The sequence below is a fragment of the Apostichopus japonicus genome, chromosome 9 (genome assembly GCF_037975245.1).
Source record: "Apostichopus japonicus isolate 1M-3 chromosome 9, ASM3797524v1, whole genome shotgun sequence".
Classification (NCBI taxonomy): Eukaryota; Metazoa; Echinodermata; class Holothuroidea; order Aspidochirotida; family Stichopodidae; genus Apostichopus; species Apostichopus japonicus.
In genome coordinates this window covers 9,331,535-9,350,502 of record NC_092569.1, presented here as the reverse complement: position 1 = coordinate 9,350,502, position 18,968 = coordinate 9,331,535, and the positions used below count along the sequence as shown (strand labels likewise).

General features: G+C 36.6%; 1 protein-coding gene across 1 annotated transcript in view; it reads left to right on the top strand.

Moving 5' to 3' along the window:
• The first annotated feature begins 438 nt into the window (after positions 1-438).
• Positions 439-18,968, top strand: part of LOC139974434 (NLR family CARD domain-containing protein 4-like) — a 34,330-nt gene continuing 15,800 nt past the window's right edge. Inside the window, exons 1-4 of the mRNA XM_071981588.1 lie at positions 439-698; positions 2,463-2,595; positions 3,858-5,374; positions 15,738-15,946. Of these exons, the coding sequence (XP_071837689.1) occupies positions 2,574-2,595; positions 3,858-5,374; positions 15,738-15,946 (1,748 nt within the window). The 5' untranslated portion in view covers positions 439-698; positions 2,463-2,573. The remainder of the gene's footprint in view (positions 699-2,462; positions 2,596-3,857; positions 5,375-15,737; positions 15,947-18,968) is intronic.

Genomic DNA, 18,968 nt, shown 5'->3' with positions numbered 1-18,968 from the left:
ATATTATTTGTTTCTAGAACGGGACTCTAATCACCGACCCTTTCAATCCTAATCTTACTTGTTAGAATTCCGCTCATTATATAGACACTCTCTTTTGCCAAATTGTGTATAATTTCTTTTCCTATTTTATATTTGTTAAATAAACAGTGAAATTACGTTGTTTTCATTTTCGTAAACGAATCTGTAGATTTCTTGTCAAGACATATTCAGAGTTGGCCATCACCGCTTGTAGTTTCATCCACACACTTTTCGTACTTTACAGGCTTATTACGCACATATGACAAAATACATCGGAAACTTACAATGGTTTCTTATTAATGGGCGTAACTTAGAGCAATGCATGTACGTACAGCAGGAACCTTTGAACGGCTGATAAGACAGAATAAACACAACAAGGCATAAATATCAGATATGAATTGTTTTATCAAATAAAGTATTTGATTATGTTAACTATGAAACATGAATATTGGAACCAGTTACAACTATAGACTGATTCGTACCGATATCTATTTAACGCCCGTGATCGTATGTTAGAACGTCACATGACCTACACGACGCCATCTTGTCAATTGGATGTTCTTGATTCCTGTTTCCGTATGTTCTTTTTTTCGTGATTTTCATCTATTGTTTAAGGATTAAAGGATTCTAGACTTAAATTATACTCTGGATGATGAACCTTGAAAGCGATGGTCGTACTGGTAAGTAACACAGGAGACATTAATGGTGTGAAGCTATGTATGTACTGATATACTAAGCACGTCATCAATAACACAGGCTGTGACTGATATACTAAACACGTAATAAATAACACAGGCTATGTTAAAGTTATGACAACATATTGCTATATAAACATGGCGTCTTGAAGGCAATTTCAATGTATAAGAATTATAATCCATGTCTGTATGATCATATTTCAATGTTGATTTTAATATTTCATTAATTTGAAGGGAATCATTTTAAGCTCATGTTGTCAAACTATTATTATGTAAATCTTGGTTATTTAATAGTTCAGTCATGCAGCTTGAGCATATCTCTTCCAGTCGGAACATGTGCTATCCTTTCACTTAATTGCTGTCAGACCAGATCATAAATATACTAACAGTGAGTCCTGTCGAAACAGACATTTAGAATATAATACCTTTATAGCAGGCATTGCGCCTTTAGGTCTAAGTCCAACTTAAATGAGTGAATCGGGTAGAAATCATTTAAAGGATTCCTCAAGGTAAAGGCTTATTTTCAGCTTGCAATCATATGCATGAGAGAGTGGCATTTGTCTTACTTTCTATCCGTATAGAACATGGAGTAAATCATGTGGGAAGAATATGGACCATTGGATCAGTTTTAGTAAGTTAAATCTAGTGAGAAGTTGAGCCTAAATGTGGGAAGTAAAGAAAACATTGAATACGTTAAAATAGGCTGAACCGGTGGGAATATGGTTCTTGTCAGTAAAACCACTGTGAAACATTACAGTATTCTTAATATAATTAGGAAAAATATGGAAACAATAGAATAAGCAGATTAAGATTAATAATTTAACTGATTTTTATGATTTTTTGTTTTGTATGATTGCAATCACGTGACTAATATTTTCGCTTTATCAGGGTGATCAGAACGATGCATGGTAAATTTTATTTTACTGAAGTTATTAGAAAAATATAGATCGTGTGAGATTCAAAATAATATAGCTTATAAAGGAACCGTTACTATTCTTTTTCTCTGCCCGAGTCTCAGTCGTGCCCCTTAAAGTAGCAGTTTAACATTGGCCCACAATTTTAACCTGGTAGGCTAATAATATACACAAGTATGTGTATTTATAACAGTGGGTCATCTTTCTCTTTAACTTCATCAAATAAAGGTTACTGAGGGAATAATAAAGAAATTTGATTTGATCCTCAATGTTAACATTTCATCACGTGCACGCTTTCTATTGTCGTATTTTACACATTAAAAACCAAATTTGAAAATGTTTAAAGAAGAAAAGCAGTTTTACCTCACTTTTAAGAATGATCCTTGACATATAGTCAAACTAAATTTGTATCTGATGTCACTATCGATTAGCATCGATATAATAATACAAATTAACTCAAACAGCTTCTTTAACATGCAAATGAATAACCGCTGTATCTACAATTAAGAGAGAGCCTCGCAATAATTGTGAAGCCCGCCATCTAAACTGACGACCTGTAGGTTACATAGGATATCGTGAATATTGATAAAAAAACAGAAAGTTGAATTGTTTTCAGGGCGAGTTAATATTAGATTACTTCAAAGGTCGATGTTTTGTGTAAACGATAACAGTAACTAAGTGATAAGGAGAGATTCACTTTGATGTAATCTTTGTTGAGCCAGAGACCTGTTGGTAAAGTGACTGGTTCTGTTGACTTATAAAATTATACATTGATTTATGATAACTAATTTGTTAAGTTAGGTTTATCCATGCATACTATATCTATATTCATCAGATCATCGCTTTGAAAGATAATCATGGATAATACCACTCAAAGGAAAGGAAAAGTGAAGATCCAAGTTGATCCCGCCAACCAGTCACGAAAGTTGTTGTGACGTCATTATCGATGGAGCGCCTTACAGTGCAAGGTTTGTTGAAATTACATAGTTTTGGATTAGTAACTTAGCATAAGAAGCCTAATGTTTAAAATAAACATTAAGGATTTAAGCCTCAGCCTTCTAATGACTCTTTCAGTGTAGATCGTGAGTTCATCAATATTTTTTTTTTAATTTAATTTATATTTTATTAAACTGCTCTTATTAAACTGAATAAGTGACTTCTGTAACGTGGTGGTATATTATAGACACTTTACATATAATTTTACACACTGTATAAAATCACTTTGTTTAGAGGTAATCAATTGCACCGAAAAGAGCAAAGTAATTGAAATATTTATGTTATTATAACTTAATTCACAAAGGGCCAATACAAATCAACATTTACTGAATTCGAAGTGAATTATACCAGTTGAAATCGACATCTACCTTATTACTTCGACCTAACGGATTAGAATTGTAATATGTAGATATGAACGCGTGTAAGGTGATATATATATATATATATATAAATATATATATATATATATATATATATATATATATATATATATATATAAATATATATATATATATATATTTTATATATATATATATATATATATATATATGTATGTATATATATTTATATGTATATGTATATATATATATATATATATATATATATATATATATAAATTTAAATTTTGATTTTTGCAACCAAACCTCTACTCAGAGTTTCATGCTTACTAGCAATCGTCAGGAGGTGTACTAAAAAGCTGTCTCTCTTTCATCTTAGTGTTGACTTTATTTTGGGGGTGTTTTGGTTGGTGTCTGCAGCTTGCGAGGATTTCTAATCTTTTGTTCAAGAGATTAGGGCTAGAATGATCTATTATTGCTAGTTTCTCGGCCTGGCATAAATTACAAGAACCTGAGCTGTTGATCAATGTGTTTGATCTCCTGAAAATGGAGCAGGAGATTTGGAAGGCTCTATTACTTTCTTTTAGAGACCAAACATGTTTTGAAAGCTCACTTTCTCCGTGATAATTCTTCAAGTTGAACGACTTTTTGTGGTTATTGAACCTTGTTTTGAACTGCCCTCCGCACATACCAATATAAATAGACTTAGAATCCCCATGTATAAATATGAATATTGCTCCAATTTAACTGGTATAATTTTGTCGTTCACAGTGACATCAAACAGATTGCCCGCCATAATTTTTTACAGTTCCTTAATAAATATATAGGCACTGACACGCCCCAATTTTATTGATCAAAAACTAATGTTTACAAATCAACTTTTGTTCTCTTTTCAGACAAAAAGGAAATTCTCATCAGGTCTCTGAAGAAAAGGTATAAACTACAATATGACGCAATCCAGCCCATACCGTACATCAAGGACAGACTATATTGTGTAGACAAGGTATTTGTTGAGGGCGGTACAGAGATCTATGTTGTCGAAGGAGAGACAGAGGTGGAAGAAGGATCATGGGTACGTGTGGACTCGTACAAAGATATCTTCACAGACCCTCGAATGATAGCCAAACGGCGCATCATAAGAGCAGAAGCCGGGTATGGTAAGTCAACAGTGACCCTACAGCTCGCCTATGATTGGTGCAATGGTGTAAATGCTTTTGAAGATGTAGAGATTCTAATTCTTCTCCGGTTGAGGCAGCTGAACAGCAAGATATCTATCTATCAAGCAATTAAGCTGTTCTTAGTAGGACCAAAAGATCCTCGTATCAAATCTACTGATATTAAAGATATCATTGAAAGTTGTTCTTCTGTTAAGGTACTCCTGGATGGGTATGATGAGTTTCCTGATAGGGACGGAGCCACCGAAAGTGACGTAGGACGTATCATTACGAGGAATCTGTTTGGGAATATTGATGTTACCCTGACAACAAGATATATTCCGAAGGACTATGACAAAGCAAACACAAAATATGTGAGGTTAGTTGGCTTTGACGAAAAAGCACGCGACCAGTACATTCGCAAGGCTTTCATTGGGGAAGACGAAGAAAGCATTGCTAAAATTAAGCGCGCTTTGAAAGAAAACCCGATCCTGGATGACCTATGCCAAGTTCCTCTCATCTTTGTAATGTTTTCTCACATGACCCACGAAAAGACACATTTTCAGAAATTCAAGTCAGTCACTGAGTTCTTTAGTTACATGATCCAATGCTTCCATAGTCATCTTAGTAACAAATCAATGGATAAAGGTGCAAAGGCGTATAATATTGAGTATGCTGTCAAATACAAGGAACTTAGTAAAGTAGCATTTGAAGGTCTCTGCGGTGAAAACAAACAGTTATCATGGCGTAAGGATGGACTCTGCACACGACTAGGTCAAGGGTTTTGTCAACATTATATTGCAGTTGGTATCTTGGTAGAGGAAGAAGTGTCTGCTGTGACAAACGAACAGACTTCTGCTACAGACATACAGACAAGGACTTACGTAAGCTTCTACCATCAACTATTCTGTGAATGGTTTGCGTGTTTCAGACTGGTGGAAATTGTAGCTGCTACAATAGGTGCATCTGAGCTGGAGAATGTTCTTGATAAAGTGGATCCATTTAATCTTCAGTACCTCTATCGATTCACCTGTGGGATTAGCTCAGCAGCGGGGGAGAGAATAATAGACTACTTGAAGAGCAAGGGAGACGGCGAAAAGTTTGCCATCCTCTGCATCCTGGAAAAAACTGGTGAGGTAGATGGTATCAAGGACACAGTCAGGGATTTGTGTTCTAGTCAAGTGGATATCACGAAATCACAAACTAGACTACTACAGAGGTCTACCATACAGCTACTGGAGATTGCTGCCAGATATAACGTATGTATTAATAATAAATTAATATTTTACTCGTTTCATGGATTCAGTTGTTAGACATTTTAGCCGAATGCAAATGTAACCATGACACATATTCAACTAGAGTAAACACACTCTGACAAATGAAAGCCCAAAGTAAGATTCCTGATAGCATCTTCCATGCTCTTTTCATGTGGAGGAATCATGGTGGAAATGTGTGCTGAATATATAATGTATAGTACAGTTAAAAGAAATACAAACATAACATTAACAACAAGACCATAGACTTCATATAACCAGCAGGGCGTTGTCACTTAGTTGAATGACAGATCATTGGGTTAAAAACAAAGGAACACATCATATCAGTCCAACGCAGACAAAGTTTTGAATTTATAACACATTCAAAACAAAATAATGAGGAAGTTTCTTTCCTTTAATTTAAAGAGTCTTAACAATTTTTTATATATCTTTAAAACCGAAACTTGCAGACACACAGCCTTTCCCTAAACAAATATGAACAGAATAGCCTGCTCGTAACACTCTGTAGAATTATTCAGGGGGGGGGGGGGGGTTTGAGGGGGACTCTTTGCTATTTTTATAATTAGGGATAAATTAAAGACTCATTAACCTTGAGGGTAGTTACAAAAAGCTATGATTCCAAGGACGACGAAATCATGGATGAAATCATTTTGAAAATCGACTTATGGAAGCGGAACTGAGGTTCATAATAGCATTGTAATCACTGTATGGTCATCGAACCATACTAATGTAGTAACAACCCATATAGGGAGTGTAGTGTATGGTCATCTAACCTTACTTATGTAGTAACAACCCTTTCTGGGAGTCAGTGCAAGGAGTACAGTGTATGGTCATTGAACCATACTAATGTAGTAACAATCCATACAGGGAGTGTAGTGTATGGTCATCGAACCATACTAATGTAGTGTCTGTGTAGCCTCGAGCCATGCAAAGAGCTACACCGAGAGAGTTGCCTGGTGTTGGGAGATGTTGCGGGCTGCGAGAGGTTTATAGTATAAACCCACTGTTATTAAAGTGGCTATGACACGAAAATGTCAACGTCCTGTCTTTTTGGGATCCATCTAAGCATGCTCACAAGGTCATATATCAACCAATTTGCCAGTTAAAAATTTCATTTTTCTCTTCGAAAATTGAGATTTAATTTACCCTCTTCGGTCTTGAAAAGTTCGTTCGGCTGAAAATATTCCTAAACTCATGACGTCATGTGACATCATGTTATGAACACGATTCTGCTCTCGCTGATTCCTCCGAACACATATTATACTTACGGTACGACAAGTGTACATAAAAACACAAAACAATCGATAACAAGTCGGTGCGAAATCAGATCGAAATTTCCCGCGGAATGTCAGATTTAGAACCAAATGCGGCAACCGAAGTTCAAAGTGATAGTGGTTTTTCACCAGGCAGGGAAATTGGGCTATAATTAAAGTGCCCTTTCTCATATTCGAAGCAGAGAGTGAAGGCGATGATCATGCCAATATTGAACCGAATGTTGAGGGTGGACCTGAGGTGTTAGAACCGTATCAGTTCGAGCCTGTTAAACGAGCCGAAATTGAAGCTCCACAACATATCGAAGAACAAACCCGTTCGGAACTCATGCAAGGAACATACAACGTAGTAAGAATTATTAACGAAGCATTTAAAAACAAAATCCAGTCCATTTTGCAAAATGTGTTGTTGGAATTCGCGGAACTCCCTAAACCGTATTGTGCGTTGTGTTACGGTGACCTACACCCCATATGTACAGTGTGTTGGCTATGTATTCATATACATGTACAAGGATCGCCACTTGCCCATTGGAGGTTTCCTGTTCTCCAATCTGATCTTCGGAGTTTTTAATGTGGAATACTTGACAGAAGAACGATTCGTTTATGTCGACCCGTTAAAGTCCATTTGTTTTATTTCATAAAAAAAAGGTGGCATCGTACTATGCTTCCGTGAGTGTTCGCTACATACGGAGCTGTATACTGGCTAGGCCCAGTGAATCGGCGCTGGTGTTGTGCACTAACTTGGTCATAATCGCCGTGCTTTTTTCGTCCTTCGGCCATCGATGAAGGCTAATTGCATGGGTTATGACATTTGTGCAGCCCCAACAACACAACGGGCCGGCATTTCTCTCGGATATTTTACAACATGTTGTAAAACAAACTTGAAATTTCTAGCGAAATAGCGTAATACAGTGGTTGTTCTCTCAGTGTAAATGTGTGTGTCTGTGTGACAGTAAGAACGTTGCGCATCTTGTACGTGCCTGGGCTTGGTACTTGTGTTCCAAACATGACGTCATCATTAATTGTCTTGTTTTGAAATTGCATTTTCAGATATCTATTTTCGGATGCGAATATTAAAACGTTAATTTCTAATTAGTCCTTTAGGATTTCAAGGTGACGAGGATAGTTTGGAACATATATTTTCTCATAGATTCAGAAGAAGTTACTCTTGATTAGTTGGATTTTTCGTGTCATGGCCTCTTAAATATGTATTTACAGTAGAATACCGGCCCCCAGGACGCTTGCGCTAACGCACAATTTAACACAATTTCGTGATAAACGGTGCGCCGTTCATTAAAGAATACATTAAAACTATGACATCACGAAGTTAGAATTAATTCCATTTACTAATAACCTCTCTCCTGTAAACAATTCTTATTGTTATCAGGTTACATTCGTCTTTTTTAGCATATATTGTAATAAATTCATCAGTGGGAAACCCATTTCTTGCAAATGAATACCGACGTCCTTCAACATGTTACACCTAATTATTATACGATTTCTTTTATAAGCAGTAAATACTAAGTCAACTATATATACCGACTTTGTATACTCGAGAGTTAACACTTTGATGTTTCATTTACAAACAACAACAGTTATCAACCAGTAATACAAGTTATTTTATACCAAAAGAAGTTAATCTACCAACCTTCAAGATTAATTAGACACATTTTGCGCATATTTAAGCAACGAAACCACCCAACGAGAATATAACCCACATAATTTTGGCAGCACCTTTACTATCAACATACAAATTGGACAGTGTCCCGATGTTTGTTAATTGATAAAGAAAGGTAATAACGTGTAATTCTGCATTCACGCAAAGGTTAAATATTATTCACCATTAAAGACAACTTATTCATTATTGAGGTCATGCAATTTATAATCTTTTCAACTGTTATTCTATATACAACCAACGGTGAACGTCAATTTACAATATAACGATACTGTTGTATGTACAAAACGTCTTGTTATTTTCACAGGCAGTGAATGTTAAGTTAACAATGAATATATTACGTCAACATTTCACTATTAACTTACAGGGTCTGTTTTGTCTTCGAGAGAGACCCTACTATAATTAAGAGCTGTAACAAACAGAGCTCCTTGGTATAATTAGGAAGCTGTCACAAAGAAAGCGCCCTGGTTTAGAGTTGGTATTTGTCACAGATCTCCCGTTAAAAAAGCAGGATGCTGCCACAAAAGAGCGCTCTCCGGTTAGGGAGCAGTCACATAGAGAGCTGCCTGGTTAAAATGAAGATCTGTCACAGAAAGAGCTCTCTGGTATAATGAAGGGAGCTGTCATAAAGAGAGCTCTTTGGTATATTTAGGAAGCTGTCACAAAGAGAGCTCCCTGGTATAATTAGGGAGCTGTCACAAAGAGAGCTCCCTGGTATAATTAGGGAGCTGTTATAAAGAGAGCTCCCTGCTAAAATTGACAGCTGTCACAGAGAGAGAGAGGGCTCCCTGGTATTATGAGCGGAGCTGTCACAAAGTGAGCTCTCTGGTATAATTAGAGAACTGTTACTTAGAGAGCTCCCTGGTTTTATTGGGGAGCTGTCACAAACAGAGCTCCCTATTATTTAAAGGAGCTGTCACAATATGGGTTCCCTTGTGTAATTAGGCAGCCGTCATAAAGGGTGCAATCTTGTAATCAGGGAGCTGTCACGGAGAGAGGTCCTTGGTGTAACACAAAGCCCCCGTCATTATCAATGTTTCGTTTTTGCTATATGGAAGTAAAGAATACACGAATGTAGCATTGTACAGGATCAAAGTATTAACAGAAAACAAATATCAGCTGATCAGTTATATTGTAAACTGTTTGTTTGTTATGTAAATATCGATTGATATGGCTCTTGAAGGCTACGTAAATACTGTAAATTGTGTGATAGAAGTGAATTTTAATGCGCGATGATTGGTGTGTTGTTTGAGTTTTACATCAATATTCTCACTTGTATCGCCGTTACAAGGGAAATATGAAAATAATTCTAATTAGCACCCCTTCCCCTCTCCAACGAACATGAACTATCGTTTTGTATTGACTCAAGTGTACTTTACCGCTCCATGTAAAAAACAAAAATGCATATATATATTACACATACAGGCTGCATTTGCAGCAGACCAAATCTTGGGATATCACTCATATTTGCATAATCCTCAATCGTTTCTGCGCTCTTAATTATAATTATGTTATGTTGTATTCTACTCAGTGCGCATGCTCAAAGTGCTTGTTGTGAACAATTGTGACACCATTCAAAGTTCATTTTGAGGAAGCATAGTTATAACAAACACACACCATTCTTTTTATTTATTACGAAGACCAACATTGTACTACAGCGGTGTTCATAAAATAAGATATATAACCATCTATAGTGAGACAGGAATATGAGGGTGAAATGTGACCAGAAAAGAACCTAAAACCGAATAAACGAAACATAGTATATGATAATAATATAGATGTAGGGTTATTGGTAATCAACGGCTAAGATTCAGAAGATTGTAAAGTGATGTTGGTCCGGTGTATGACAAGCACCGGGAAGCTTCAGATACAAAACTGTAACTAAAATGACATAAATTAGTAAATTAAAGTACAAATATGGCACAACAGTATTGTTGACTGACCACAGCTACCTACTTTAAACAGTTAACAGTCAAGTTGACATAACTCATCTTGTAACATCAGTATGTATGGTCACCTTAAAGCGTCGCAGGCTTCATGTGTGTATTGAGGATTAGCTGAACTCGTCAATCACAAAACAAACAACAACGATATGACGCATGAATATGGTGTAGCTTTATGTTTATTTTGACGTCTACTTGACTTTGACGACGGCAACGTCTAAGAACACGTCTAACAAAGTCAACAATAACGTCTGTCGTAGCGGTTCACTGAAATCAATAACAGTAAAACAATTAAAATCTGTCTTAAAATAACACACAACAATCTAAACTCATAGATCAACAACTACTGTAAAATCTTCTTCCAAGCACAAAGAGTAACTGTATCTTCACTAACCATGTCATCCTTCACTGCACTGTGCAACTAACTGCACGCACAATCAAACAAGTCCCTGGATGCATCGCAAACATCTTATATGCCTAGGTCTCATTTCTGCACAGGCCCCTGGTACTCGTACACAAATAGTACAAAAACGACTGCAACTGTGAACGTTCAACGAACACATCACTACAGCACTAGCACAAAGTGCACTACTGATGTACACGCTTCTTCCAACAAAATCGTAAAACCCTGCTAGGCCCTAAGTTTATAGTTTGACTTCACAAAACATTAAATTTAGCACTCATCTAATTTCTTACCAGATTAACTGTACTTTCTTTTCGTCTTCACTCGATTTCTACCAATATATGAGATACGCAATTGGTGGCGCTAGAGAACAATTAATTTTGCTGCAACATTCCGGCGCCAAATGATCCGACTACAAGACGATCATTCCCCTTTAACTTAAAGCAGCATTAATTTCTCAAAGCCCCTAATCTTGATTAAACATGAACTGTAACACAATTGAGGGTCACTACACTTTGCCGGTCTTTCTTTCTTTCTTTCCGGTCCCACTATATATATATATATATATATATACTATTACAACACTTGTAATTAACTTATTAACAATGAACATCCACTGTACATAACAACAATAACTATACATCCTAACACAGTTAAACTTTTATACATTTGGCCAGGCGCCTGATGTGTCACACTTGCCAGCACTTATGCTCAGCTTTTATTGAACTTCGCTGCCGCCTTCTAACAAACAAAGCTTTTCGATAGGCCGTTTTAAATAATACGAACCTACCCGGACCTCTACCTGTCTTACTCTACCTTTGCTGTCTGGGAACACCCTGCCAGCTGACCATTGCCCACGCGGCAGTCTGTCATCTACTACTTGCACTATATCATTTAACTGAAGGTTCCTTCGTTCTTTGTGCCACTTCTGCTGACTTTGCAGCAATGGTAAATATTCTTTTACCCACCTTCTCCAAAACTGATCTGCTATCTATTGGCTCGGACGCCATTGTTTGCGACCGTAACCATCCCTCCTCTCGAAATTACCTGGCGGCCCACCCGAATTTGCTCTCAATAACAGAGGTTGGTTAGGAGTCAGCGGCTCGGCATCGCGAAGATCCAAGCTGATCTGCGTTAACGGTCTCGAGTTGAGGATTTGCTCTACTTCAGTCATTACTGTATGTAGCAGGCGCGGCGGAACGGGATAATTATTGGGGGCGGGGGTGGGGGGGGGCTAATGTGTGGAGACTATCTAAGCGGAGCGCCACCATCGGTTGGCGCGGAGCGTACAAGAAAATTTTTCAAACCCCCAGATGGCCGGAAACGGCACTTCCCGAGTGTTTATGCTGCAAATACCTAGCCCTAAAATATGGGTCTCAAGCCTGCAATTTTTCAGATTGCACGTAAAAATCTGTAAAACATTGTAATTTGTATATTCGATGGTTCATTAGAGAATATCTACTACTCGTAGTGTACTTGAAAAGACGTTTTTGAGTGTAGTAAATTACTACTTGCAATTAAATGCAATAATTAAATAAATGTCATAAGAACAAACAGAAAGCATTTCTTAATGTCTACAAATGGGTAATTCCAAAACCTTGCGCAGTTGCCAACAAATTTCTATGAACCAATCACTGTCACGGTTATTTTGTGTTTTTGTTCTTGTTTAATAATTCATTAAAATAAAATGGGCAGATCACGCTTCGGAGCCTTGGAAAATATTGGGGGGGGGGGCTTATCATGCATTGGCCCCCTCAACTTTTCATTGGGGGCTGAGCCCCCCAAGCCCCCCCCCCCCCCCGTTCCGCCGCCACTGGTATGTAGCACCTCCTGATTCACTAGTTGTTCTTTTAACAATACCTTTAATATCCGTCTCACCGATCGGATTATCCTTTCCCAAGCCCCTCCCATATGGCTGGCTGTGGGAGGATTGAAATGCCATTCAATACCTTTGCAGCATAAAGACCTACGTATGCTGTTACTCTCCAACTCCTGTATTGTCATTTGTAATTCCCTTACGCCACTTTTGAAATTTAGACCCGTTGTCGCTAAAAACTTTATCGGGCCTACCTCTACGACTTGAAATCCACCCGAATGCCTTTAGAAACGAGTCTGTGTCTAGAGACTTGGCTAATTCTATGTGTAATGCCCGCATAGCAAGGCACGTGAATAGGCAACCCCACCTCTTCACTTGGCTTCTGCCTTGTTTCACTATTAGTTGCCCAAAATAGTCTATTCTCACAAAGCTGAAAGGTGACTTATTAGGTGATACACGCTCGCACGGCAACTCTGTTCTCCACGAGGTGAATTCCTACACCTACTACTAATACATTTACCTATTACCCTTCTGATTGTAGCTCCTCCTTTCAGTATCCAAAACTTACTTCAATTTGATGCCCATGTCATTTCCATGCCAGAATGACCTACCAACCCGTGTTACATGGTGATTTGATGGCAATATTATCGGGTGCTTCTCTTCGAAGCTGATAGGAGCTCGCTCCAGCCCCCCCCCCCCCTACTCGTAATATTCCATCAGCCATCATCATGGAATGTTTCTTGAAAACATTCTGCTTTGAACATCTTTGCTAAACGTTTATCTCTTCTGCAAAAACCAGCCGTTGGGTATATCTGACTATCGCCGCTTCAGCCTCTCTGAAGTCTCCTAAATATAGGGTCTTTCCCTCTACGTATTTGAGCCCTTTAGCTTTGGCTCTCAACCATTTAATTTAGCGCAGTAGACATGCTACTCCTCCCTTAAGTGTAGTAGCGTTTAAGAAGGCTAATTCTAAAGAGTTCCTATCAATTCTCTCGACCCTTGGTTTTCGTCAACACATTGCTGGTGCAACTCACAGGTATGTGAATACTCTTGACTTGGTAATAAACAGGTTTTATGATGACATCATAAAAGATAATCATAAACAACCCCTTATTAAATAATTCCTCAAGGCTCCTACCTGGTGCAGACACTGAACTTGATAGTCATTTTCTGGCATTCGTTGTTGAGAAGGTTGACAAGATTCGATCAAATATTGTCCCTGGCGCTGGTTGTCCCCAATATGTTGAGCAGGCTGCTAATGAATCGTTTAACCAGGCTCGGGTTGATGTATTAATGTCGGGATTCAAACCTCTTACCAATATGGAAATTGCTAAAATAATTGGTGTGTTGTCAATTAAAACTTGTTCTTTAGATTTGCTTCCTTCTTGGCTTATTAAGCAAAATCTCCCAATATTGTTACCAATCATTACCAGGATTGTCAATAATTTTCTTTTATCTGGTGTTTTTCCCACTACTCTTAAACAATCTATTATTACGCCAGTTCTTAAGAAAATCACTATAAACCAAAATGCTTTAAAGAGTTACCGGCCAGATGCGAATATCAAATTTATTGGTAAAGTTATTTAAAAGGCTGTTTCATATCAAGTTATTGACCATGTTAGTGCTAACAATCTTGATGACATATTCCAAAGTGCGTATAAGAGTCACCACAGTACGGAGAATGCCCTCTTTCAGATGAGGGGTAACATTTTACAATCTCTTGGTAGAAATAAGGCAGTGCTTTAAGTCTTGCTTGACTGTCTGCAGCCTTTGATACCATCTCACACTCCATTCTAATAGTAGGCTGGAGTGTTGATTTGGTAACAATGGCACTGCTATTACTTTGTTTAGTTCCTATCTCCAAGACAGTTGTATGTGAGTTTCCATTAATGGTGTTTTGTCTGAGAAACATATCATAAATTATTCTTTGCCACAAGGATCCATTGGGGTTCATAATGTCCCCCATTCCATCTATAAGCTCATGACACACAACTTTTTTTGTGAGTTTGATCCCAAAGTAGCTGGTGAGTATGAACGTGCCCTTTGTAAGCTTTCTGGCTGTATTTCTGAGATAAACATTTGCATGTCACAGAACACGTTGCAATTAAATCAAACCAAAACTGAATTATGGTCATTGCCTCGCCATACATGTTATGATCCCTGCCCACTATTCAGTTAAAGCTCGGTGATGCTTCTATTCATAGATTATTATTTGTTAGGAACCTGTGCGTCATTTTTGATCCACCATGAGCATGTCTGAGCATGTTAATAGTGTTTGTAGAGAGTTAATTTTCATATTCGGAATTCGTAGATTCATTTCGCATGATGCTTGTCACGATGCAGTGAGGGCCTTGGTCCTGTCATTGCTTAAAGGCCAATTCGTTATCGTATGGTGCTAAGGGAAGGGATCTTAGGCGACTTCAGGGCCTTCAAAATAAGGCTGCGCGTTTGGTGTTTTCTTGCGGACGTGATCGGTGTTCTTCCATGCTTCTGTGTCTCTACACTGGCTGACGGTTAAGGACAGGATTAGGTACAAAATCCTTTTGTATGCTTTTAAATCTCTGCATGATGAGGCTCTCAGCTTTGATTTGCTTTCTTTGTATAATATTCCTCTAAGCAATGTTGGTGGTTTGAGACGTATATTCCGCTCATCATCTGATACCACCAGACTCCACGATAGCTGAAGTATTGGTTTCATTTTCATGATTTCTACTACATGAGTGCCTAATATTTTAATTTAAATTACAGTTTCCTTCTGATGTTTTAAATTAAAACAAACTTAAATAAATGTGCTCAATATATTTCTTCAAAAGATAGAATGATCTCAATTCTTGATTACCCGAACTTTGTAAGCTTCTCATCCCGTCTTTGAGATTTGTTTCCTATTTAATAAATTAAAATATGTATCCTAACATTATTATTCTATTACATCTTATTAGCTATATAACCTTTAACTAATCATTTTATCGTGATATACTTTATTTTCCTCTAATCTAATCCATTTATTTCTGTTTTAATTTTACTCCCATTAAAATCAATCCCTTATTTCCGTTCCATTAATGTATTCCTTTGTACAAATAAACACAACCTAAATGTCCTAGTTTATTGCTCTACTTTCCTTTATTTTTATTTCGTTATTTTATTATTTATAATATCATAATAATTATTCTAATCCTCACCAAATCCAATCTATTTATCTCTATCTACTCTATTATCAGTAACTCTATTCTTTCATTCTAGCTTCCTATCTCATGCGTGTTTCTAGGAGCCTGCTCTCCTAGAGTAGATGAGTCTGGTCTGAACCTTATCATTCAGTCTGGTCTCTCTCTCGTTATCCTGAGTTCTCTCCAGAAGCTGATTATCTTTGACAACAACAGGGAACTAACTAATGAAGAGTTGGCGGCCATCTTGTCTTACTCCTCGCAGTGTACAAGCTTGAAGGAGCTGGAGTAAGTATGCCGGTGTAGATGTTAGAATCATCATAACAGATAAACAGGCCGGGAATTAAATTATTTTAATTTAATTAATAAAGTTATTAATGTTAAACTAACATAGCGAATGTCACGTATGCTGTATTTTGTAATGTCAAGGATTGGAATTAATTAGTTCAGTTGAATTTATTTTAATAATTAGGTCATCGTGAAAGGAATTCTGTAGCATATTATGATAGCTAAAACAAAATACAAAGGATTAATATGTAACATTTTATCAGGGTGTTGGTATGAGAAGGTGGGGTTGTTTAAAATGTTCTTTGTTTAGTTTAATGTTAAAGTTCTTCACTAGGAAATGGGTTTTAATGTGACAGGAGTGTTTATTAGGATCAAACAAGATATATATACGCAAGGTAGTTTGAATTTAATAATTCTAATAAGTTTAATGAACATTTTAAAATAGGGTTTTTGAAGTTTATAAGTATATGTGACTTCTTAAGCTAAGACCTCCAAAATATTTGTTTTTCAATTATGTACAAGCTATTTAAGAGATTGAAAATCGTTAATAATGTCAAAGAAGTAAAATGATGGCATTAAAAATAGCAAAATCTTATAAATCTATTGTTGAAACCCAAGACATTGTGATCAAATGATAATACTTTATAAAACTGAAATGTTTACCAATCAAGCAGCCAATAAATCAGTTTTATTTGTCTAAATGTAAAACATAGTTACTCAAATTAAGTTAATAAATAACAGATATCAAAATGGGAAATTAAACAATTGAATGGAGTTAATTATAAAGTTAGATTGTATGTTAAACTACCATAAAATCATTAAAGGCAAATATGTATTTCATAAATGGCAGACGTTAAGATTTAATTCAGTTAAAACTACATCAATTTCTTCTTAAAGTTTGAATACAATTTGACAACAAATAAGCTAAATTAATATTTATTCTCATCGTGTTATCATACTGTTAAACATAATAGATTAAAAAGTTATCGTGAGCTTCAGCTTTTATAATTCATAACTTTACACAAAACTGTTTAATATTTTATTATTCCTCGTATAAATATTATGATATACTTGATTTGATCATGACGCGTTGCTTTGCCCTTTACAATTTAGTGTAATTGAATCCCCCTCCATCCCAACCCCTCACTTATAACCCATTCGAACACCGGTTTCACTCAATACATTCCCGACACCTCCCATTTATCAATCCATCGGTACCCTACCAACACCTTTCACCTAATCATCATTACACTATTTGTTCTTCGCAGTTTCCCTTTTCAATGTATTTTTACCCTCCTTCCACCTTAACCCTATCATCACCCTCTTTGTTCCTGTCACCGAGTGGTTTGTTTTTAGTATCTCAAGCTCCATTTTCATTTACTTTGTTTTCTTTGTTTCTTCATGTCCATTGTTTCCTTTACATAGGCCTGCTAAGAATATATTGTAGTTAAATAGAAAGAGGCGTAAACTCCGCTCATATTTTAGTATATTTCTTTATCTCAGACAAGACTCAGAAGTCAAATTGGTTACACAACGAATATATTGCTACTCCTCTCGCCTTCATTAGTTCCTTAGCCCAACCTCATATAAGTTTCCCATTTCCTTCCTTGATATCTTCCTCAGTGTATGACGTGTTACTAAACAAAATGAAAAAAAAAAATATTTAAGTCGCCAAATCCCGTCTCACTCGACAATCCCACAGAAAAAGGGAACAGACTATTCAATAATACCATAAATAAAATACCATAAAAATGAAAATTATTAAGCATATCATATTCTCAATGCCGTTCCAGGAATATTTGTAACCACGGAAAAAAGTATCAATGAAATGTATATAATACATTATTGCTTGGTCGGATTATAAAAATAAATTGTAATACAGGTCTATGATTATTCACTTTCTAGATTATCACTGTTCCATCCCAATTCCCATGTTCAGTATCCTCTTCAATAAGTTAAGTGTAACCGCCTCCACCCTTTAGACAACCCTATACCTATTCCCGCCACTGGCCCTCCCCTTCGCCCTCCCCCTCAGAGAGATGCATTTGTATGTTTTATAAAGAGCCCATCAAATCCATTCCATGTTTCTACCCGATAACATCATCACCGTTATATATAGTTCACACAGTTAGCCGACTCTGCTTCTACGATAGTTATCTGTACAAATAAATACAGCGCTTACATTACAGACGGCTGACTTAAACAATTTATGTTCTAAAACAAGTCAATAGTAAGAAAGACACACCTGGAACTCCTGTAAATATCTTATTGGCATAATATTAGATGAATCGGGCCAGTTAAAGCCAATGAATAGAAATAGGTAAACCAGCCACCTGCCCATTGTACCCCTCACATATTGTCAGTGAACGTGTCAAAATAACCATGGAAAGATACATTAAGTAGGTCAGTAGGTGTACAGCAGTGACTACGAAACGGCCATTATAGGGGAAATCCTACAAACATCATATCTATATTAGGTCAAACGCCTTGTTATTGCATACCCTGCCTTCTTAACATTTGGTTATTCTTAATTGTAAGTTTTACTTTAAATAAGCAAAATTGCTGTGGTTGTTGAATGCATCCCCACATGGTTCAATCGAAGGAAACTTGGTATTAAACGCCTTGCATAAACGAACACTGATAGATCGTTAGCATGATGTGTTTCACTGTTGAATTTTATAGAATTTGTTAGACTGATGAGCGGAAAAACAAATGTTAGGGATTAAGTTCGTATTGAGAACAATATTATGTGTGTCAAACAAAGAGCTAAACAATACTAATAGGATGGTTAAAAACCATATTGAATATTTACTTTGAGTATAAAATATTGTGTGAGCTCAGTAGAAACAATAAAGAAAGCTTAATAGCATCCAATCAAATCTGCAATCTAAAATATAGTTCCCAACATTAACATTATGCAATGAGCTATCAATATTATCACCGTCGGGTTGTCTCCTTTACATGGCCTCCGCATCGAAATACAGGACATTGTAACAAATATGTGTAACTCCTTACAAATTTG